Source organism: Anopheles stephensi, chromosome 3, assembly GCF_013141755.1.
Source record: "Anopheles stephensi strain Indian chromosome 3, UCI_ANSTEP_V1.0, whole genome shotgun sequence".
NCBI lineage: Eukaryota > Metazoa > Arthropoda > Insecta > Diptera > Culicidae > Anopheles > Anopheles stephensi.
Genome location: NC_050203.1, coordinates 60272662 through 60294463, shown reverse-complemented (window position 1 = coordinate 60294463; position 21802 = coordinate 60272662). Strand labels below are relative to the sequence as shown.

The 21802-nt window shown below is 46.9% G+C and overlaps 6 protein-coding genes across 8 annotated transcripts; 3 read left to right on the top strand and 3 right to left on the bottom strand.

The window, feature by feature from the left end:
• Positions 1 to 73: 73 nt before the first annotated feature.
• LOC118513517 (chorion protein S38-like) lies at positions 74 to 1638 on the bottom strand. Its single transcript, XM_036059377.1, has 2 exons — positions 1509 to 1638; positions 74 to 1437 (listed from the first exon to the last, which is right to left on the bottom strand). Exons 1-2 carry the CDS (start codon positions 1530 to 1532, stop codon positions 313 to 315), a joined length of 1149 nt encoding a protein of 382 aa, XP_035915270.1. The 5' UTR covers positions 1533 to 1638; the 3' UTR covers positions 74 to 312.
• Positions 1639 to 4387: 2749 nt separating this feature from the next.
• On the top strand, positions 4388 to 5424 carry LOC118513516 (actin-related protein 2/3 complex subunit 5-C). Of its 2 annotated transcripts, none has more exons than XM_036059375.1 (3): positions 4388 to 4507; positions 4577 to 4737; positions 4873 to 5424. In XM_036059375.1, exons 2-3 carry the CDS (start codon positions 4592 to 4594, stop codon positions 5186 to 5188), a joined length of 462 nt encoding a protein of 153 aa, XP_035915268.1. In that variant the 5' UTR covers positions 4388 to 4507; positions 4577 to 4591; the 3' UTR covers positions 5189 to 5424. The 2 variants fall into 2 exon arrangements, with proteins under 2 accessions (XP_035915268.1, XP_035915269.1); XM_036059376.1 differs by having other exon boundaries at positions 4404 to 4477.
• A 212-nt stretch (positions 5425 to 5636) lies between these two features.
• Positions 5637 to 10876, bottom strand: LOC118513515 (dynamin-1-like protein). Its single transcript, XM_036059374.1, has 4 exons — positions 10504 to 10876; positions 8379 to 10227; positions 7129 to 7340; positions 5637 to 7049 (listed from the first exon to the last, which is right to left on the bottom strand). Exons 1-4 carry the CDS (start codon positions 10603 to 10605, stop codon positions 6993 to 6995), a joined length of 2220 nt encoding a protein of 739 aa, XP_035915267.1. The 5' UTR covers positions 10606 to 10876; the 3' UTR covers positions 5637 to 6992.
• A 488-nt stretch (positions 10877 to 11364) lies between these two features.
• On the top strand, positions 11365 to 15014 carry LOC118513514 (nucleolar transcription factor 1-like). 2 transcript variants are annotated; one of them, XM_036059372.1, is made up of 6 exons: positions 11365 to 11755; positions 11843 to 12252; positions 12320 to 12441; positions 12533 to 13450; positions 13923 to 14054; positions 14136 to 15014. In XM_036059372.1, the coding sequence occupies exons 1-6, from the start codon at positions 11680 to 11682 to the stop codon at positions 14554 to 14556; spliced, it is 2079 nt and encodes a 692-aa protein (XP_035915265.1). In that variant the 5' UTR covers positions 11365 to 11679; the 3' UTR covers positions 14557 to 15014. The 2 variants fall into 2 exon arrangements, with proteins under 2 accessions (XP_035915265.1, XP_035915264.1); XM_036059371.1 differs by having other exon boundaries at positions 13920 to 14054.
• An 898-nt stretch (positions 15015 to 15912) lies between these two features.
• LOC118513513 (ATPase inhibitor mai-2, mitochondrial-like) lies at positions 15913 to 16968 on the top strand. Its single transcript, XM_036059370.1, has 3 exons — positions 15913 to 16088; positions 16380 to 16515; positions 16601 to 16968. Exons 1-3 carry the CDS (start codon positions 16039 to 16041, stop codon positions 16730 to 16732), a joined length of 318 nt encoding a protein of 105 aa, XP_035915263.1. The 5' UTR covers positions 15913 to 16038; the 3' UTR covers positions 16733 to 16968.
• A 632-nt stretch (positions 16969 to 17600) lies between these two features.
• Positions 17601 to 18372, bottom strand: LOC118510005. Its single transcript, XM_036051390.1, has 2 exons — positions 18171 to 18372; positions 17601 to 18121 (listed from the first exon to the last, which is right to left on the bottom strand). The coding sequence occupies exons 1-2, from the start codon at positions 18370 to 18372 to the stop codon at positions 17601 to 17603; spliced, it is 723 nt and encodes a 240-aa protein (XP_035907283.1).
• Between the last annotated feature and the right edge of the window lie 3430 nt (positions 18373 to 21802).

Genomic DNA, 21802 nt, shown 5'->3' with positions numbered 1-21802 from the left:
TGACAGATTGCTAACAAGCGATGGGTTTGAATTGTTAGCTCAGCAAAGAAAGAAACCGACACCAGGTTTAAGGTAACAAGAGCAACAGTGGTAACGAATTGTATGTATTTTTTAAAAACTCTGTTCTACATATTGACTGCTAACGATGATGATGATAAGCAAGCTTCAGGTTCGGATGCTTGTGCGAGTTCGAAACGTTCGAAGCTGAGCTAAGCTTCGGAGCTTCTTAAACTTACTTAGACCACTACGCAAACTACAACTACTCTGTGCCATGCGAAATGCTCCCGCCTTAGGATGCTACTGATGATTGCCCTAGTGATCGCAAAGGACTCCGGCGCTTAGCTGGCCCGAATATTGGCTACCGCCGGCTCCATAGTGCGCACCGTACAGCCCTCCATAGTGTGCTCCGGACGAACCGACACTTCCGTACTGATGTCCTCCGAAGTGGCCGCTGGATCCGTAATGCCCACCGGTGCTGCCCGTGTACAGACCGGCCGTACCGGAACTGTACGCCTTGTACGCTCCACCACCATAGTGACTGTGCGAGTGGTGCGTCTGATGTAAGCCATGATCGCTGACGGAAATGTGCCCGGCACTGGTAACGATCGGTGTGCTGATGATCGGTGTGCTGACGATCGGTGTGCTGACGATGGCGGGTGAGTAAGCGACCACCGGCTTAGTTACGACCACGGGCGTCGGTACCTTCACCGGCACGGGATGCGGAACGGACACCGGATAAGGCTGGGGGACGGGTACGGGCACGTGCTTCGTGATCGGTACCGGAACCGGGTGCGATACAACGATCGGAACCGGAACCGTTTTCTTCACGTACACCGGATATGGTACGGGCTTGTGGATCGGTACCGGTACCGGGACCGTTTTCTTCACAAACACTGGATACGGTTTCGGAACGGCGATCGGGATGTGTTCCTTGATGGTGGCCGTTACGATCGGTTTCGTGTAGTGTGCATGGAACCCGGAATGGAACCCGTCCGCTCCGTACCCACCGTAACCGAGACCATAGCTCGCACCGTACCCACCGTAACCTCCATAGCCACGGAATCGACCACCGTAGCCTGCACCGTACCCGTAGCTGCCGTACCCGGTACCATATCCGTCGTAGCCGATGCTCGATCCATAACCCACTCCAACGCCCGAGCCATAGCCTACTCCAACGCCCGATCCGTATCCACCGACACCGGCCGAAAATCCTACGCTTCCACCGTACCCATGTCCAAAGCCGAACGAAAGATGACGCTTAGCATTCTTCTTGTCGCCACCCTGCACACCCACGGCAACTCCATCCGATGGTGACGAAGCGCCCGGCTCGATCGGTGTGGATCCGCCCGATTCTATCGCACCCGTCTGGCCACCGGCAACCTCCTCACCATCGATCACGGTGGTAATGCAGCCAAAGACGAACAGGGCCAGAAATATCTACGATTAGAAAAGAACTCCGTCAGACTCCACGTCACTGATCACGCGGCAAGAACGACTCGTTCGATTACCCTCAGGAAGCTCATTTCGACCATGTTGCACAAAACTGAATCCCCAAACACACAAGCTAGCTGCTGCTCACTGCGCTCTTATCACTGGCTTAAGACAAACTGATGGCCAATCGTTGGAGGATCGCTCACTTTATACATTCCACGGCCCGATGCCACCCGTCAGCATCCCGTCAGCAAAGCTGTCGCCACACTATCCGGCCTTTCTGCAGCGGCTGCATCTAACCCAAACCCCTTGGCCGTAGCAGTACACCAAGGAAGGCCTCATGTGACGACGAGTTTTGACAGATTTGCATATAATTGCATCGGCTTTAATCGACCCAACATAAACATCCAACTCCGGACGCTCGCTTCGGCTGTGGACGACAGAGAAAAGCCCGTGCGTGTCTGTCAAATGGCCTCTAGGTGGCATGCGCAGGCAGATGGCCAGACGAGTGGGAACGGGGGAATGTCTAGCAGATCTGCAGACAAACGATACCACCCCAGAAGGAGGGTCCGATCACTTGCACTTTCGATCGGTTGTCCCTTTTCAACCAATGGGTTTACTCTTTGCCGGCTACGATTAATGGAGCCTGTTTGCGGGTACGCACTATTTACCTACTAAACCTGCAAAAGCAGGTGAAATACGCGCCATCATAGTTGACTGATTGCTTGGGGATTCCTAGTGACAGCCCCTAGGGTCTGACGGGCGCGATCGTGTCTGCAGGGCGTGGATGTAATCCAGACTAGGCCATCCGACTAACCGGCTGGTGAGTAATGCTCTGGCTGGTCTTGCATAAATTCCCGACTGTTTGCATCAGTCGCCAGCTCAGCATCAGGAAGTATGTGCAATATTTGACATTTGGAAAAAAACATATTTTCCCATTAAACTAAACCATTAAAATATAAGTCTATCTTTCTCTTGCGTTCAAACCACAACACGAAGGTACATTATGGGACGCTAATTTGTTATGATTTGAATCATTATCCCTGCCAGACCCGGACCTGGCTTTGCGTTACATAACTGATAAGCGTGACATGACCTGGAACAGGATCCCGCCGATGCCGTGCCATGGTCTCGACTGTCGATCGAGACAGGGACAGTTTATTGTCGCCCAAACGTGCTTCGTAAGTGGCCGTAATAAATTAATTCATCTGGTACAATGCTAATTTTACGTTACGCACGCGTACGGCACCAGCACTCTCCGCCCGGGTGATAGTTAGATGAAAGTTGTCATACATACCGGGTTAGTGTGGCATAAAACGGCCGGGTCCGGAAGACTAACACGCACTGGAGGCACTACACGTTTGATTAGTGAGACGAAATCGCCTAGAGGCGTTATGGTTCATCGAGTTAGATCGAGTGTTGATTATGATCGCAGATCGCGCAGCGCGTAAGATGAAGTATTACTTGATTGGGATTTTCAACGAGCAACTTCCTCACGCTATGTCCTGGTATTTTGAAATATCTTTTGATACCTAAGCTGAATATGAAACGTGCGCTTCACATATATTTTACAGCTTCAATTATTTCAACATTGTGGTAATGAAGGCGTTAACTGAAGGTAATGAAGGCGTCCAACTTCGAACTTCTGCTAGCCTCCAATAGATGGCGCCACTATACTCAGCGTAAATGTCCTGAACGGCCAAAAAAGAGCGAATGATCAACCACATATCGCGGTAATGATTTTATCCATTCGGCCTTAATAACTTACACAAGAGCAACAATACCGACGGTTGTTCATCTGAAAAACTGTTTACTTTAAGGCAACACTTGTGATGGTACTTGACATTCAACACCGTGTCGGTAGTATTTCTGAACCAAACCAAACCAAAGCCATTTTAATGTTTAAAATAGTTTTCCTTAAGTGGTTAAATGTGTCCAAAAAAATCTTACTTTACTAGCCACGTGGTGATTTAGTTAATTGACTTTCACTTAAGGCGCTTCTCTCCAACGTTCTGGATTTTTTGAGTTTTTGAGACATGATATACTAATTCTACGTGATAGCATTAAGCCTTTTAGGCCATTGTATGATCGCACAGGTCGTTGTCAAGAAGAAAAAAGAAGCAGAAGTTTCATATCATGCTCGTTTACTAGGTGAGGTGAAATGGAGCGGAGATCGATTGCTGCTGTAACGCGTACACGCTAGCTTCAAATCCCATGGGACATTTGACAACCACCGATTTTTTTATGTTCTCGCGTCCCAGCAGTGTAACCCGTATATAGCAGGATGGTAGCAAGTGTGTCACCGCCGCTTAACGCAACCTTGGAACCAATTTTCCTAAAACTAAAATAAAAACGTGGCTTTGGCTGATGATAATAATAAGTAGAAGAATAGAGACGGCCCGCTGGCCGAGGCGACAGCGGCGCCGGTCTTCACACGGCAGGACCGGGGCTCAAATCTCATCCAGACCGTCACCCCGTACGTGTAGCTGACTACTTTATTACGGGTAAAATTAAGTCACAGAAAGCCAGAAATGGCAGGCCGACACCTTTCGAGGTTGTTGTGGCAAAGAAGAAGAAGAAGAAGAAGAAGAAGAAGAATAGGTAACATAACAGCGGTGCAAACGGAGTCCGATGATTACTGCGGTAGCGGCTGTGTTCTTCTCTCGGCCTGAATCGCCTCCCCATACTCAGGACTGACTGCACAGCTAGGTGTAAAATCAAGTCAATGGAAGCAAGATGTGGCATGCTTAAGCCATTCAACGCCATTACAGTGACAAAAAAGGAGCAGAGAACCTATACAAACAATATCCATTTATTATTTGTCTGTACTATAAACATTGATTAAATCATTTACTATACACTACAGATTTTAAAATTAATTTTTTTTTAAAAACCCTCTCGCATATCTCGCCTTCAGACTCGCACCGTGTAAATGCACCTTAATCTCACATTTGCCACATGGGTTCTGTTGACTGTCACCGTTGTGTTGACGTTTTATCCCACCCCCCCACCAGGGAAAACTCCTGCTTGATTCATCATATTTTGGGTGTGTGTGAACGGTTTTAGCTTGTTTAGTGTATGTAATTTACATTTGAAAATAGTGCGAGCAGTAGATGTACTTACTGGACCTTACTGGACGTTTCAGGGTGCAAACATCACAATGGCCAAAAATACGTCCAGCTCGGCGTTCCGAAAGATCGATGTCGACCAGTACAATGAGGACAACTTTAAGGAGGATGACGCGGATCAGGCCTCCAGCGGAATGATTGTGCCGGATGAGGCAGAAATCAATTCACTGCTCAATCAATATCCTTTTCAAATTATACCTTTCCAGCATCGCTTCGGCTGGAGCAACCCGTTCGATGCCAAGCATAACACCTTTCTTCTTTCACCTCTTGTTTTTCCTTAACTCGCACCTTTTTTTTCATCTCTCTTCCGCACGGGTCGCAATATCGATGCACTGAAAACCGTCCTCCAGAATGCACCGCTAATGTGCAAAAACCAGCAGGTCAAGGATAACGCGCTCGGGCTCACGTTGCGCGTACTGCTGTCGATCAAATCGTCCAAGATCGATGCCGCCATCGAATCGCTGGATGATCCGGAACTGTGCGACGTGCTGATGAAGTACATCTATCGCGGGTTCGAAATTCCCTCGGAAGGTTCGAGCGGCCATCTGCTTACCTGGCACGAAAAGGTGTTCGCCAAGGGTGGTGTAGGCAGTATCGTGCGGGTGCTATCGGACAGTGCCCGGGCCTAAATTCAATCCCCCCCCCCCCCCCCCCCCCCCCGTTCGTACCAACCCATGAGAGCAAGTCATTTTTCATCGTTTCAAGCGTATGCCTGCTTCCTTTAGATAGCACAGATTTAGTTATTAGTCCTGTCGCTGTGCACGTGGCGAACCTTTTTCAGTACATTCTTCACTCAATCTACCGGTGCGCGTGGTTGAAATTTATTTTTGAATTTGTTAAATAAATAGGTGATATACTAACAGCATCCCGGAAGCGTGTGTCTATTCTGTACTCCTCTTTCTAAGACTGTCAGCCTAAGTCAGCTAATTACTTTATTTCAGTATAATTATTTCATCCTTCAATATGCAACTTTTCATTCGAAATTCCTTTCTACTTGTTAAATTATTTCGGATTGATTAACCGTTTCATTTTGTTTAATATTTTTTTCTTTCCTTCCCATTCGAGATAACAAACTGATAAGGGGGTAGAAAAAGATACAATAGTGGGTTTTGTATTATTCTGTTCGGTTTTAGCACTTGTTTTACAGTACAAACACGTCTCACAAAACCAGCAAACTGTCTTTTGATGTGTTTTCCTCCATCAGCGGTTAAGCAAACGAACCGAACCTCCACAATCACAATGAAAAAGGCTACAACTACAGCCACAGTTTCTAGGCGAAAAACAAACACTATATTCATACGAAACAAATGCAATTTTAGCCCACCCGGTTTTGGGGCTATGGGGCATAGGGGGTTCTCTATGCACGCACCGTCACAACGTATTTGCTAACTAGAATTTTTCAAACTTGTGCTGAACTGCCACAGAAAGCTTCCGGGCGCAAGTGAGATTTTGAGCGGGAAACAAAACGCGGGTCCTAATCTCGAGAGAGCGATGCTTTCGGAGCAGAAACCGAAGCAGGGAATGGGCCCCTCCCTCTCCTAATGGGGCGGTTTCGAGCTGGGTAGGAATGGATTCTATTTCGCTGCACCCTCGTGTGGCCTTCGCACGCACACCTACCTACATAACACTAAGAAAAGCATCCGGATGGTGTGTCTGGACTAGTAAAAGCATTTCCGTCATTTTTTCGCAAAACTGCACCACATTTTGGTTTGTGTTCGCTTGCCATTCCTCTACACTGTTGCATCGCACAAAACATGGAAGGGAGGGATAGAGGGGATAGGCGAAAGCCCGATAAGGAACAGCGGATAAAAAAGTGCATGTGGGGGGGGGAGGTGGTTATTTCTTCATTTCGCTCTAACGCTCGCACCGCGAATTTGTCAACAGAACGGTGTCATCCTCCCAAATCGAATGCATATGTATGCGTAAGTATGTGTGTGTGTTTAATATTACCCTTATCTTCTTTCATTTGCTCACCTCTAATTTAGGGATCGTTCGCGCACACGACACGTTTGGTATAATAATTATTTGTTTAGCAAAAAGTAGTGAATAGTTTAACATTTCTCGTGAAGAATGATTTGTTTTGTTTTTGTCGTCGAATCTCGTTTTGCCGACTCGAGATGAAGTGGATTGATCCGTTCGACATTCATTGTATGGCCATGCGTGAAAAGATGTTATGCGACTGAAGGAAACGAAACGGTTCGAAGTACAACGACGATGCACGATGCTGAACAACTGCCATTGTTAGAAATGTACTGCGCGCCCGCTCCTTGCGAGCAACACGACCAAGCATGGCTCTAAAGGTAATTTAACGGTATCACACTCCTATTTTCCAGCACCGGAAACGCGACCAACATCATCGTGATGGTCCATCCATCTATGGGGGCCCCGTTGTGTATTTGGTGTGCGAGAATAAATAGCATTGATTGGCGACGCTTACCACATGTGTGTCTCTCGGATTTCGCTTATGATGTGATTGGCGCGGGTCAGTGCCTGTAACAAGAAGCAAATCGATCAGTTCTCACGATGATACAGGTGACGCGACTAACAGAGGGGGTTGACGCGACGTTACCTTCAACATATCGCTCGCTTCCTTGCGCCGGATCGAGATGTGATCCGACTCGTTCAGCAGCTCGTTGGCCGAGTCGGATTTGTACAGATGCGTCACCAGCTCCGACTGCAGGTTGTCCTTGACGAAGTTGACTAAGAAATGCATAATGGCCTTCGGTACGGAATCTTGAATCGATTTCCGCACGATGTAGAAGTACGATTTGATCAAGCGTTCTGAAATGAAGCCCGGAGGACAGAAAGGCGAAACAGTTAATCGGCAGGCCATAATGATGTGTTTGCTTGGGCGTGTTTTTTTTTTAAGAGCAAGTATTGTTTCTTTTACAGATACGCGCGGTACATTGCAATCATTCACTTTCTAATTCCGTTTTCGAACATTGAAACCTACATCATGCACGTGAAACTGCTACAGTGACCGGCAAAATAAAGTGCCCACTTATTTCACTTATTTTTTAGCTGCACAATTAAACTAACTTACTGTAATTCGTTTATTCATCTATTTTTTAAAGCACCTTTTCACCTATCTTCCAGATAAACGAATACGTTAAGATCATCAGTTCAGTTAGAAATTATCAATCGAACTATTCGGTGACGCATCAGTAAGATAAAAAATGCCTAATTGGCTAATAGTAGTGTTGAGTCAAGTAGCTCTTTTTAAAGCGGAGAGGGCACCAGCTCACTAACATGTGACAGGGGAGGACTCCCGATAGCTCCCGAGAGCTCACTACCCAACCCAACACTAGCTAATAGACGCTAAATCACATGTTGATAAATCTCTCGACTTTCGGAGAAAAGCTCATTGAACGGATGAATCTAGGTACGAAATGTCTAAACGGGAAGCGGAAAGGCTAAGACAAGACTATTAATGAAATGGAAAACCAAAGCATTTTTCCGCAATTTTCGAACAAACACGTTGAAATATTCGCTCTCAGCACAAAGCCTCAAGATCTGACACTTTGCTTTGACTAAATTTTCCTAGAAACCTGACTATGTTAAGTAGACAAATTACATCTGAACTGGTCCAGTATGACAGCAATCGTTAAATAAATAAATTAAATTAATTTATTGTAAAAGTCAAGAAGGCGCTTATGTTTTGTCGGTCACTGTATGAGATCACATCCGTACGTACGCGTAAGCACACGCACGCACTGGACCATAAAAGAAAAACAAGACGAAAGATACGAAAATTCGCTCTTTTTCCAACCCGTTGCCTACAAACCACAAATGCAGTTACCAGAAAATACAAGCACTTACCGATAACATCACAATCCTTCTGCTCCTTGTCGGTCAGCTTGCGGGACGAATGGTTCATGGGGACGTCCGGCAGCAGATTGACCGGTTTGGATGGGCTAAGCACACCGTGTGTCGGTGTGTTGCTGGCCGTACTGTTGCCACTTTCACTGCCCGGTCCGCCAACCCCGGCCCCAATCATGGCTTCCATGTTCGGTGGCAAAATGCTTCCCAACCATCCACCCGGCTGCTCGCCCCCATGGTTTTGGTGATGCTGCTGCTGTTGTTGCTGCTGCTGCTGCTGCTGCTGGTTTGCATCATGATTTAAGTTCAGCATGCCCGTCTTATCCACCAACGCGAGCTGTCTGTTCGAGCCCGGTCGCCGACTCGGCGGATTGCCCGGCTGGTGTCCGGCCCACTGATCCTGCGAGTCGGTTTTGATCAGGCTCGGTACCAGGGCCGCATCCTTGTGAAAGTCCGGATGCTTGGTGTTGATGTACGCCAGCTCGATCTGCACCAGATTCTCCACCATGCAGTTGGTGGTGGGCAACCGGCGGCGCAACAGCTGCGTCACCACATCGACAATCTTTTCATGCAGCTTCGGGAACCGCAGCATCTCCTGCTGCACCTCCGTGCCGCAGTGCTGAATGATGCGCTGCATCTCCTCGTGGATCAGCTCCACGCACCGTAGGGACGGATCTTCGAGACGACGTATTTGACGCTTCACCAACAGCTCGAAGCTTACCTCGGGCACGAACAGGGCCGGCCGTGGACCGGTCGCATTCCGGATCGCGGTCAAAATGTCCATCTTGGTCAGCCCGGTCAGTGGGTGAATGGAGTCCAGCGTTTTGCCGAACGTTTCGTGGAAAATGTAACAAATCCTGGCACCACCACACAGCTCGGTCGTTTCAATGTTGCGCGATGTGCCCTCGATCGTGGAGCAGTAGGCCGACGCAAACTTCGTAATGATCTGCAGCAGGCACTGGCTCTTATCGGTAACATCCTCGCCGTACGAGTTCAGCAACGACTGAAACTGGGATGCCATCACATTAACGCGCGTCTTGAGATCGGGCAGACAGTCGCGGATGTGGTGCATCAGCAAACGGTTCAGCGTTTTCGCCAGGTACGGTGTACCGTTGCGCGTGGCCAGCGTCGGATACTTGCGCTGCAGATATGCCGCCTCATCCCGCAGCTGATCTTCGATCGCCTTCTTGTCCAATATATCTTGCTGCGAGCGGTTCATCACACCGATGATGCCCAGCTTGACCGGGATCACGCGTCCGCACAGAATGTCGATCGCATCCGTGCCGGCGTCCATCAGATCGAGCTTTGTCAGCACCGCCAACGTACGGCGACCGTCCGGATCGACGTCCTTAGCCATCTTGAGCGCCTCACTCGTTGCCATATCGGTGTTTGCCGCCGTCACAGCCAGTATGATCGAGTTCGGGTTCTCGATGTATTTCAGCACCAGATCCTTTATCTGCGCTTCAATATCTTCCGGCTGATCGCCGACCGGCACCTTGGTAATGCCGGGCAAATCGACCAGCGTCAGATTCACCACCTTTGTCGAGTAAATCTTCAGATTGATCGGCTCCGGACAGATGCCCTTGTTGGCACCCGCCATCCGGTCCGTTTCATTTTCAATCTCCTCGCGAATGTCGTTGAAGTCGGTAAACACTTTGTTTTTGATGTGCAGGAACCGGCCCCACTCCTCCACAGCGACCGTGCCATGTTCCGCCGAACGGTGCTCACGGTCATCGAGCGGAGTGTAGACGAGCTGCAGGACCAGTGGGCGACGCGTTACGATGCCGGTTCCACGCGGAAGAAACGTTCGACCGACCAGACTTTCTATCACCGAACTTTTGCCAGAACTCTGTTGGGTGGAATAACAGAAAGGAAAACACACACACGCGCAAAACATGTTGTCAGTGTTTGCTTTACATCATCGCAAGCGCTTCATCATCCAATAATAGCGATGGCAGCGTGTGAAACAACACCAAAAAATGGTCTTCCAAATTTCGCACGTTACATAATTTCTCCAATCAATGCCGATAAAAAAGGACCCTCAGCCGGAAGCCGCCAAATGATAATGTGCATACAGAAAACCAGTCGCTTTCCCACAATCGGTGGTAGGCGTTCCCCCGCTTACCTGGCTGCCAAGGACGACTATCTGTGGCAGCTGGATGGCATCAGAGCCTACGGTGTTGAAAACATCCTGCAGCTTATTAACCACCGGAATGAGGGCTTCCATCGTATTTCTGCGAGGGGAGAGTGCTACGCTTATTTCCTCGACCAATACTCGTTCTCGACTATCACTCGCACGTACACTGTGCGGACGTTTTCGCACCGTCGGAATTTCACTGTTGTGTTTGCACGCAGTTTTGCACTATTGTACTGGGGAGGAGAAAAGGTTCAAGTTTTTATCACCCACTTCTTCACGTTCGCGTCAGGGTAGTAGCAAAAGTACGATTTGCTGCTATCTTCCCTCTTCTTTTTCTGCCGTTGCTTTGAACTGGCAGTCGGTTTTGACAGTTAAACGATCAGTGTTTCGGTGAGGCCGCGTGTACACTCCAACCTTGCTTGCAAGTGTGTCTACACATGTCAAATTGAACTAGCATAGAAATTGTGTGGAGTTCGATTTCGATTATTTTCATTATTTGCAAATTGAGTTTTAAAATGAAAGCAAATTTGCAACATGCAGACAGTTAATAATTTGGAATATACTACATAAATTATGTAATGTAAATATAATTAGCAGATTTGAGAAAACAAATTGATTTTTTACAATCATCTCTAAAGTCAGGGATGGTCCGGTGGCAGAGACGATAACGTCACCGGTCTTCACACGGCAGGACCGGTCGATTAATTGTTTGATAATTTGGCTTAAGTCTTTGAAGTTTGATAATTTAACCTTTTCTCTTTCTCCCTAGCTACTGCATATTGCAGCCGTCTAGCCATACCTTCAGCGCGGAACAATTTTTATCGTTTACCTGTCAAACGTCACATGCAGCAATCCACATTGTTTTCCAAACCTACCTCGCTGCTTCAACGGAAAGCATTTCATGTTAGAAAAAAGCCGACGCGTTTGTTGCCAAATAGCACGCGCGTCTGTGGAGTGGTTGGTTTTATGATAAAGCGTACAATAGCTACACGTTTTTCTTTTGAATTCCTGTCGTGTGTTGTTAGTTTCGTAGAATTCGTAACAAACGGACGCAATCCCCCATTTTTGGAGGGAGCAGCCTGCCCGTACCCATAACCTAAGTTTGCATCACGAACTGTCGGTGAAACCGGAACATCTTCCCTCATCTCCGGCCTAGACTTCACGATGAGGAAACGTTCGCTTTCTGTCGCTTACGAACGTGCTCCAAGGGTGGAACAAATATCGAAAAGGTTTGAAGGAGGTACTGTTGATTGAGGGTTTTTTTTCCATTACTGGAACACTTTTAACCGCACTTACATTTGCTAAACCGGATTCCCTTTGTTTACAGTGCCATCCGACCACGAGAATGATAGCGATTCCGAGGAAGAAAATGAGGAGGTGGAAGCCACCGATACCGCATCCAACTGGACTGCGGACGATTACAGGAAGCTGGTCACGCAGCTGCGAGCGGTACTGCCGCGAAAGGACCAGAGAAAATCGAAGGTAATGCTGAACAAAATCGAATGGGATCGGGTAGCATTTGACGACCATTCGCCAGAAGAGACGAGAGCGGTTACGCACGAAATCATCAGCAAAATACGCAAACATCGTACGCTTGGCGAAATGCTCGAGGATGTACCACAGCAGGTGGACAAAATACTAGCAACGGAGAAACCGAAAAACCCTCTCTCGGCGTACAATTTCTTCATCAAGGAAAAGTTTACCATCTACAAGAACAAACACGCCGGTTTGAGCACCGTAAGCATTATCTGTCCACTTACTCTTCCGGTCGTTGGTTAAATTTTGGATACATTTAATATTGCAGGTTGAGGTGTTCAAATTGTTAAGCAAAGAGTTTTCCAGTTTGTCCGAGAGAAAGAAACAAAAGTACGAGACGTTGGCTGCTAAAGCGAAGGAAGAACATAAGCTGCAGATGGAACAATACTAGTTAGTATACGGTGCACCGCACTGTGTAGAACCTATTGCCCTACCATCAAGCATTGATTGCTAATTTGATTATTTCATTTCGTTCCATTAGCAAAGATCACCCGGAAGCGGCGCAACAAAAAAAGTCGACATCACAAAAAACTACAAAACAAAGGAAAGCTACGGCCGAAAAGCCAAAGACGATCACACCATTTGCATTGTTCAAGCTGGACAAGAAAGCAGAGAATGCACAAACAACTACCAGAGAACTGCGCAACCAGTGGAGCGAGCTGGACCTGAAGCGGAAGTTGAAATACATTCAGCAAGCATTCAGGACCCAGTCAGAAAACACTGCCAACGCCTTAAAGCTTACCAAGGGGGAGCAGCAATTGCTCGAGCAAGCCAAGGGAAAGCCTGGATCGTTCCCCCGATCGACGAGTGAGTACTATCTCAAGCATTATGCCGAAAACGACACGACGCTGACATTGACCGCGTGGCGCAAGCAGAAGATGGTCGAGTACAAAAATCTGTCCAAGTTGCGAAAGTTGGAGCTGGAAATAGAGTACCGCCAGGCGAAGCAGGAGTACGTCAACAAGTACGAAGCGTACATCGAGGGCTTAGCGGACGAACAGGCACGTCAGGCTGAGATCGAACTTTTGCGGTCGTTCATCGCAACGAAAATGGATAAGCACGATCGGGTGCAGTGCGACAATCGACCGTTGATGTCGATGATGGAGGTGTCACGGGTTGAAAACGAGATGGTAGACTTACCGATCGCCGAATCGACTACTTTGGCGCCGAAACGCGGCAAAGCAAAGGACAAGGCGTTGGCGAACAGCATCAAACCGAAACCGGAACCTGCTGCCGTCGCAAGTCCGCTCAAATCACAACCACTCAAATCGATTCTTAAAAGTCCGATGACGGCGGTGCCAAAAGCTGCTGTGGCACAGGAATTTGTCGTACCGGGCACGACGACGAGCTCACCGAACAAGAAACGCAAACACTCCTTAAGCGGCCATGACTCGGACAGGTAAGTGTTCTTCAGACACCGAATGTGTTCTTGAAGTATTCGCTCCCCTTCCGGAGGGCTTCCTTTTGTGGGCTTAAAGGCCTCCAACGTCACTCCTGCCGGCTATGTAATCACGGCACATCCAGGTCTTACTAGGTTTAGGTTTAGAAGAAGTCACACAACCCTTATCACGTGGACAAAGATTAAGGTCCTTGTACCGACACCAAACAGAGAAGGACTTTAGGGCCAGATGGTTCGTTAAACATTAGATAAGATTGTAGGATGGACTGAGGACGAATTGAGGAAGAGACCCAAAGGTCCTTTGGGAGGCATGCTAGAATCAACAGCTAAGACTTAACACCAAGGACAAGGTCCTTTTTTGAGGGATAAGGTCCTCAGAGACAAAGACATGCAGCCTGATGAATGGCTTTTTGTACGCACTGTACGGTGGACAACGTAATAACGTTTCTGTTTTCTTTATCTCTTTTAGCAGTAGCACGGCGGAAAAGAGGAGCAAGCTATCAATCGTCACCCTGCTGAACAATGAGGAGACTGGTAAAACGAAATCCGATGGAAAAGCAAATGGCACCAAACCGTTGCCCGATGAACCGGTACGGCCGCCTACGTAAGTAACGATATTTTCCGTTGTTGGCCATCATCAGGCAGCATAAACCACCGCATCTCTCTCTCTCTCTCTGCATTCCAGAAACACTCTCGAGTTTTACAGAGAAAAATATTTCCTCGGCAAACCGGAAACCTGTGAAGCGTCGTTCAAAAAACTCTCAGCCGCCCGGCGAGCATCGATAAAGCGCGAAATGAGTGTGGCTCACAGGAAGTACTTCAAACAGCTGCAAAAGTTCCTCAAATCGGTGCCGCAGAAAAATATTGAGCTCTACCTACAGAAACTGAAGCAGGCCGAACGCGCCTGTAACAGAGGTGCAGAATCGTCCTCCGAAGATGAAGACGACGGGCATGTATCATCTCTGGCTAAAGGTACACCGAAGCAGGAACCTCAAACTAGCAGCTGCAGTAGTGAGGATGAGGATGATGCAGCTGCTGCTTCAGCCAAGCCCCAAAACGGGGCAAACAATAGGGAGGAGGATGATGAGAGCAGCAGCGACGAATAAGTGGTGGTCGGACGCTTTCTCACAATTATGAAGTAAGCATCTTAGGCCCCGCTGTTTTCCGTTTTACAAAACATATGCTTCTGTTTTATGTATAAATATCGTAGAGGATAAGATGAATCATGCCGAATATTGGTACGCGTAGAATAACGTATTTCGATCTATTGGTCATGTAGAGCGCAACTGTCTTTATAACACTGGACCACAACAGTTACTGGACCATTAACAGTTTGTTAATGTGTAGGTACATAGGTACATGTTTTCTGTTCTGAAATAGTGTATGACTCTTTCCGGTAGGCTGGTGCGTACAGATCCTTGCAGTTCCGATTGTAGTGCTGCAGATGAGTTTGGGTTATGCTAGTTTTGTTTCTTTTACAGCGTGAAAAAGGCACCGCAGCCTGGCAGGTTTCTTTTCGTAATGATTCAATTAAAATTTAATAAAGCAGTAAAAAGTCTACGTAGTCTTGAGATGCTCATTCGCTTGATTCGCATTTGACGAAGTTTCCAATAGTGGGGGGTGTCCCACAGGCCAGGCAAGTTTCGGAATTCACCCTAACCCAGTCTTCCCTGTTGGATTTGTGTATCCCAAAATGTGTTGATACGTCCTTTCCAGTCACCGCTTGATAGATGAGAGGGCGCTTGCCAAGGTGATGGGTATGTCTGTCTAATATACCTCGGATATTGAATCTTCGCACCATCTACAATTTAATCCATCAACAAGTGTTCTAGATAACAATCCTCATAAGGGATGTGGTCCTGTATGTGTGGAAGGACAATGGAGGAGCCCGACATAGCTGTGTACGATGATCATCACCATCGTGCAGCGAATTAGACTCGCCAGGCTCCGGTGAGCTGATCACGCCATGAAAATGACACCGGACGATCCAGCCCATAAAGTTGTTTTAGGTCATCAGAGGAGGACAGAGGAGGCGTGGTAGGCCCAAATTGAGATGGACTGTTGTTGGCGTTGATGCGTCCGCCAGAACGGCCGGGATAATCGATTGGCAGACGAAGGGGCTAAGCCGTGAGCGAGGATTGTTGCAGCAGGCCAAGACCGCCTCAGGTTGTAGCGCCTGATAAGTAAGGAAGCCCAGCAGCGGAGACGTGGTGGACTGCGCTAGACCTGGACCGTGTATCGGGAACTTCTGAAGTAGATCATGATAAGTAAGCTTATAATTTTTTTTATTCATAAAGAACGGCCTTGGTCTTAAGCTTATAATTATAATTAAATGTTAATTAAATAAAAAGTGAATTTACCAAGTTCACAGAGCATTTTTTTGGTCGAGGTGTAGATAAAAATTGCACCTACCTGTGGCAGTGCACCTTCATCAATCTGTCAGAAACGTCAAAGCCTACCTCGCGTGAATGTATTGCGCTGGTGTGCGTCCAAGTGTGTGTACGCAGTTAGCCTCCATTTTTGTGTTGTTTCTTGTGGCAGAAGGTCATTTCGTCGGTTAAAAACTTACCCGAAAAGTGCACTTAAAAATGCAATCTCTTCGTAAAACTACAACCTGGATGATTCCCAGCGGAATGAGGTAAGCATTTGCATCAAAGTTAGCTGGCCGAGTGGCACATTTACAGTTCGAATCGGTTGGTTGAAGAAATCTACGCATTCGATTCAATTGCTGTGGGTTTAACAACCGGTGCACTCTGCATGGTGGTACCGCTATAGCATCTTCAATCCAAACGGTTCTTATCGGACCGAAAGTCCCAACAGCGGAGTGTTGAGCTGAACCGTTCATGCTTATCATTTCGGGGCATAAATATCGATAAAAAGTGGGATCTATGTTGCTTTTTTGTAACGCATCAACCTGATTACCTTTCAGAATCGCTCGCATGAGCGCCGGCGAGATGGGAAGCGGTGCCGGCAAGGGTGGCGGTGGCGGTGGATCGATCCGTGAAGCCGGCGGTTCCTTCGGCAAAATGGAGGTTGCTCACGAGGAAGAGTATTTCTACAAACAGGTATAGGCGGAATGCGAATGGTTGCGTGATGCATTAATTATTAACGTCGAATGTTAATTTCTTTTCCTCATTTCCAACCCTTTAGCGTCAAGAGCAGCTGGCTAAGTTGAAGAAGCAAGCCATCAACCAGGAAGATTTCCACTCGGAATCGATTAAACATCACGAGGAAGCCATCGCTCGGCATAAGAAAGCGATCGAGCAGCTGAAGAAACACTAACAAACCGATCGCTCGATCAGCATCGTGAATCCGGCACGCGGGTACTTAATGTATTTGTTTTTATTGTTGGTGCATTTGCAACTCTAAAACCTTTGGTTTGAGTATTATATCCCCATGTGTCTGCCCGGTATCCGTTGACGATGGTGGTGGTGGGATGTTAGAGGTGCTTTCGGACGGTTTAGAATAAATTAGCGATTTTAATTCACATATCACCATCCGGTAATGATTCAGCATGATGTGACTGTCTACGATTGCATTACTTTGTGCAACGAAAGAAACATCCCAAACGACGAGCAAATAATCTATTTTGGTCCGTCCTCCGTCCAAATTATCCTTTTTGTTTATTTTATTTATTTTTATTTATATTTGAACAAAATTATCCTTTTTGTTTATTTATTTATTTGTTTCTCATCATCATCATCAAGTTGGCCTACTCTTGTAATGAGCACGTCGTCGTGACATGGCCCGGTCAACTATAGATTTCCAGGAAACTCGATCCTTGGCTGCAGCTTCCCATTCTTGTAGGAACCCGATCTCCGACAGGTCACCAGCCAACGAACTCGCTGTGCTCCCCGACGCCTCGTGCCAAACTGAGAGTCGCTGACGAAAACCTTCTTGGCGGGGCATGAGTCTGGCATCCTCATAACATGCCCCAGCCTTCGTATCCTGCCGGTCTTCGCCACCGTCAGGATGTCCGGTTCGCCGTATAGCTCAGCAAGCTCGTGGTTCATCCTTCTCCTCCACACTCCCACACGCCCAGAACGTTTGCATCCTGCGGCTCGGATGGTCCAAGACTCGCGGCCATATAGGACCACCGGGCGAATCAGTGTGCGATAGATCTCACATTTCGTTCGAAGTCTTCTGGATCTCAGCAGACGGTGAAGGCCATAGTAGGCACGATTCCCCAGCTGCTGACATCGTTATCCGAAGTAACGACAGTCCCAAGATAGCAGAACTCCTCTACCACCTCGAGGTTGTCGCTGTCGACTAACACGCTGCTTCCCACTCGGGCTCTATCACGATCAGAGCCTCCGGCAAGCAGGTATTTCGTCTTCGTCGCATTGATCATCAGTCCAATTCTTGCTGCTTTACGTTTCAGTCGGGTGTGCGTCTCACACACCGTCGCTGTCGTCTTGCCAACCCCGCGTTCTATGTCGTCCGCGAAGCCAAGAAATTGGAGAGACCGATAGAGAATCGTGCCACGGATGTCGTTGTGTAGCCCCGCGCCCCGTATGACACCTTCCAAGACTATATTGAACAGAAGACAGGAGAGACCGTCCCCTTGCCTCAGACCCTTGTGAGTTTCAAATCTATGGTATCGTGGACCGCCTTGAAGTCGATAAAGAGGTGATACGTAGGCATCTGGCGCTCTCGGCACTTCTGGAGGATCTGCCAAAGAGTAAAGATTTGGACGATGGTGGATTTGCCTCCAACATACCCAGCTTGGTAGCTTCCGACGAAATCCGTAGCAAGGGGGGCAAGTCTGCAGAACAAGATCTGGGACAGGATCTTATAGGCGGCATTGAGGACTGAAATAGCACAATAGTTCGAGCATTCTTGTAGACTGAGTGAATGACGCCCAGCTTCCACTGCTGCGGTAATTCTTCCTGTTCCCAGATTCTCGTGATGAGCTGGTGCATTTCGTCAGTAATTGTTTCTATTCAATATGGATTTACTTGTTCATATATTTACACCATTTTTCTGTTTTCCTCTATTAATTCATCGGTTTATCTTTTTGTATACAGATTTATTTATTTGGTTACATGTTTTTTATTTATTTACGAAATGAACCTTATTTATTGATAATTATCCATCGTCTGAACTTATCGTAATATTTATTTTTCCTTTTTTATTATGGCACTCTACTCTCTTCGTGATGCGGATTTTTTGAGCATTTTTTGTAGCAAAATTATTGATTACGACGTTCTTTTTTAAGCAAACCTTACTACAATATCAGCATCAATGCTTGCTCGAAAAAGTTTGGAAATCCCTAGTTCAAGTTTGAAGCTCAATCAGATACTGACAATGCGATCATAAGATCATGAATTTCGCAAGTTTGTGCAAATTGTTTGCCTTTTTAAGAACAAAAAACTATTTATTCTTTTCAAATTGCATACATCCTTCTGCCTGGCACAATACGCAACACGTTGAGTTTATTTTCACCTTCACCATTCATTATCATTCCGGTAACGGTAGCTGGCTACACGCCGAACTCCGCTGGCTTGAATTAATTACTGCCGAAAAAACAAAACCGCGGCGACAGCTTCTCCCTCATGGGATTTCCGAAACGAAGTCCGAAGGACATTTCGCACTGGACATTTGATAACATCTTTCAACCCGTCATTATAGTGAGGTAATTGTTGCTCCCTGTTTTTTTTTTTTTGCCGAATGTTTGAATGTCATGGAGTTAATTAAAGAGCTAGCCAAATTAACCCCCTAATGATACCACCCGCGGAGTAGTTTTGTTTCCAACGGCTTTTCCAAAATGGTTTAAGTAGCTTATATTTTATTTGAAATTCAGCCTAGAACTGCGTCACATACGAACTTGTTTGCAGCGTAATTTTTAATGAAGGTGAACATTTTTATTCCGCAAACCGCAATAAACTGGTAACGATATGGAGTCCTTGTACAGCACTACTGCCAGATATGCATTTGCGCAGCAATATCCCCATTGTTTCCTATCCTTGGCGTTGCCATCTAGAGCAAATGCATCGGTATCTGTGTACCGAAACGCATCAAGGGATAACGCTAGATAGAATGCGAAAACATCTCCTTTCTTCAAGGGGAGAGATACAACTACAGACCCACTCGTCTTACATTTTCTACGCGAAGCCGTCAGTTAGATGGACGTCCGACCATGCATGCATGCTGTCCTTAGAACTTCTTTTCCGGTCCGCTTATCCTTCGGTCGGGCCATTTGAGCATGTGAGGAAATTATGTCAAGTATGTGATGGTATTTAAATAATGCCAGCTTACTATTTGCCGGGTCCGTCTCCCTCCGGTAACTTGGCCGTCTATACTTCGTCCTTCCCCCACACAATAGCCCGGTGACTATGCTCGATCGATTCTTTTTCTTCTCCGAGTAGGTTAACACATTCTCCACGCACCAGGAAACGTCCCAGTTGCGCCAGCATAACGATTCTGATAAATGTGCCCCAAACTTTCTCGGAATTGTTGTAATAAACTAAATGGATGAAGTGTGTTGTTGGCTGAAAGATGCCTTTCGCATACTTATTATTTAGCTATTTGAAGCCGAATTGGTAATCCCAAAGCTCGCGCGCGCTCGCACGGTCTATGCTGATTAATTGTAAATCTCTACCACACCAGCCGACACGCCACGAGACACACGAAATGGCCCATTTTCATCAACTTTGTCGATGTAAAACAAATTAAGTAATCGACCAACAGTGTCACGTTATGATAGAGGCGCGCGTTTGGGAACTTGCAACCCTCGGGTTTTGGGTAAATACGCACACAATTTTCAGCTCAGCAAGGGTGATTTTGTTGCGGCATGATGAGAAAAATCGCTCCTGCTGTACTCCGGTACTCGACGACACACTTGGCACGTGCAAGAGTTCCTTCAACAATGTACAAACACAGGCACAGAGGGAGAGAGACCCCGACCCATCAGCTTTATTGGTGGCTAAACGTGACCGAGAATTCATCATCTCGTGGTGGTGGTCACGAGCTGGCATTACGGCAAAGGTTTTGACCACACGTCGGCACGGAGTCGGATTACACTTCACAGTAAAATCGATTTATTAAGCGAAGGATGGCTGAAAGGACGTACGGACACGTAAATATTAGAAAGCAATTATGTCAACTGTTTCGATCACTTTCACGGTCTTTCTCTCATGAATTGTGAGGAGTCCTTTGAAATCCATTTTCAAAACAGCCACACATTCAGCCGAACTGGAAATAGAGTCCTCCCTATCTCGAGATCCTCTCAATGCAACACGTTCTTGCATGTCTCTGCCTGGGCTGTCCGTTTTCGGCTGGCGTAATTTAATAACACACACAAAAAATGGTCACCCAAACTCCTCGTATGTGATTAAATTGACGGATGGCACCTCCCTTGGAAATGTAAATTTCCCAGACATGGGCATAAAATGTGAACTCTCCGGGCGTAGGGCCGGGCGCACCCGGTTTCGTTAGGGTGGTGGGTGCAATAAACGCACACAGGGGCCCACATGCCTTCCTCCGGAATTACGTCATAATTGTCCTAAAAGCGTGTGGCTCAGCCTTAATAATGTTTGTCGCTCTCTCTCACACACACACATTGGACACACGGTAAAGGATCTTTCGTACTGTCTTTACTGCTATATATGCCATCGTTTTTTTTACGTCTGTGATTTATCCTCGATAAGGAAAAGCATTTTTCAACTAATACACCCTTTCGTTATCAGTTGGCTCGTGTTTTTTTTGTTGTATATTCAAATTTAAATAGTGTTCTACGTTTCCCTATCAACTCAGCTTGGAGAGTGTCGCCACGTGCAGCAAAATAGCATACATTCAGGCGCTCACTAATGACCGATGAAATCATCATCTCAGCTTCTACCTGCCATCTATTTATCCCGCCGATCTTTCGTATCACGTTGGGACACTTTTTTTGTCCAAGCATCCAAATCAACAACCAAACAAACAAAAATCCCGACAGGCGTGTAAAAAGCCACTATACGATGAGTAAATCTGACACTATTTCGGCGTGTGACCTAATTCGATGGAACACGAGACATGGGACAAATCCAAAAAAAACGAAAAACGCACCCTCCTGGAAAGAGGAAAAGCGTGTGGAATACAGGAATGCTTTCCTGGTTTTTTTTCACCCCAAAAAAAATCTAGTTCATTACGCGCTCCCTGACAGGATTTACGTTCCACATCCACTTTGAGGGCCATCAATTTGACAAATGCGGATCGGGCGAATACATCGGGAATTGAGAGTTTTCTAACCACACTCTGTTTGTATTTTATTTGTGTCCTTTGGGTGAATTTGAGCACTCACCTCACTCCCGCCGTCCTTAATCAATTCGCTGAATCGCTTCCTGCCCAGCCAGGAATGATTGATCCGGG

What these genes read in the sequence shown, in the direction of transcription:
- LOC118513517 (XM_036059377.1), bottom strand. Translation starts at nt 1,532, where the DNA reads ATGGTCGAAATGAGCTTCCTGAGG. An exon ending in TCGAAATGAGCTTCCTGAGG is followed by an intron (nt 1,438 to 1,508) that starts GTAATCGAACGA and finishes TTCTAATCGTAG; the next exon opens with ATATTTCTGGCCCTGTTCGT.
- LOC118513516 (XM_036059375.1), top strand. Translation starts at nt 4,592, where the DNA reads ATGGCCAAAAATACGTCCAGCTCGGCGTTCCGAAAGATCGATGTCGAC. An exon ending in ATCAATTCACTGCTCAATCA is followed by an intron (nt 4,738 to 4,872) that starts ATATCCTTTTCA and finishes TCTCTTCCGCAC; the next exon opens with GGGTCGCAATATCGATGCAC.
- LOC118513515 (XM_036059374.1), bottom strand. Translation starts at nt 10,605, where the DNA reads ATGGAAGCCCTCATTCCGGTGGTTAATAAGCTGCAGGATGTTTTCAAC. An exon ending in TAGTCGTCCTTGGCAGCCAG is followed by an intron (nt 10,228 to 10,503) that starts GTAAGCGGGGGA and finishes TCCACCCAACAG; the next exon opens with AGTTCTGGCAAAAGTTCGGT. An exon ending in GAAGGATTGTGATGTTATCG is followed by an intron (nt 7,341 to 8,378) that starts GTAAGTGCTTGT and finishes GCTTCATTTCAG; the next exon opens with AACGCTTGATCAAATCGTAC.
- LOC118513514 (XM_036059371.1), top strand. Translation starts at nt 11,680, where the DNA reads ATGAGGAAACGTTCGCTTTCTGTCGCTTACGAACGTGCTCCAAGGGTG. An exon ending in AACACGCCGGTTTGAGCACC is followed by an intron (nt 12,253 to 12,319) that starts GTAAGCATTATC and finishes TTAATATTGCAG; the next exon opens with GTTGAGGTGTTCAAATTGTT. An exon ending in GAACCGGTACGGCCGCCTAC is followed by an intron (nt 14,055 to 14,135) that starts GTAAGTAACGAT and finishes TCTGCATTCCAG; the next exon opens with AAACACTCTCGAGTTTTACA.
- LOC118513513 (XM_036059370.1), top strand. Translation starts at nt 16,039, where the DNA reads ATGCAATCTCTTCGTAAAACTACAACCTGGATGATTCCCAGCGGAATG. An exon ending in ATGATTCCCAGCGGAATGAG is followed by an intron (nt 16,089 to 16,379) that starts GTAAGCATTTGC and finishes ATTACCTTTCAG; the next exon opens with AATCGCTCGCATGAGCGCCG. An exon ending in AAGAGTATTTCTACAAACAG is followed by an intron (nt 16,516 to 16,600) that starts GTATAGGCGGAA and finishes CCAACCCTTTAG; the next exon opens with CGTCAAGAGCAGCTGGCTAA.
- LOC118510005 (XM_036051390.1), bottom strand. Translation starts at nt 18,372, where the DNA reads ATGCACCAGCTCATCACGAGAATCTGGGAACAGGAAGAATTACCGCAG. An exon ending in GTCGGAAGCTACCAAGCTGG is followed by an intron (nt 18,122 to 18,170) that starts GTATGTTGGAGG and finishes ACTCTTTGGCAG; the next exon opens with ATCCTCCAGAAGTGCCGAGA.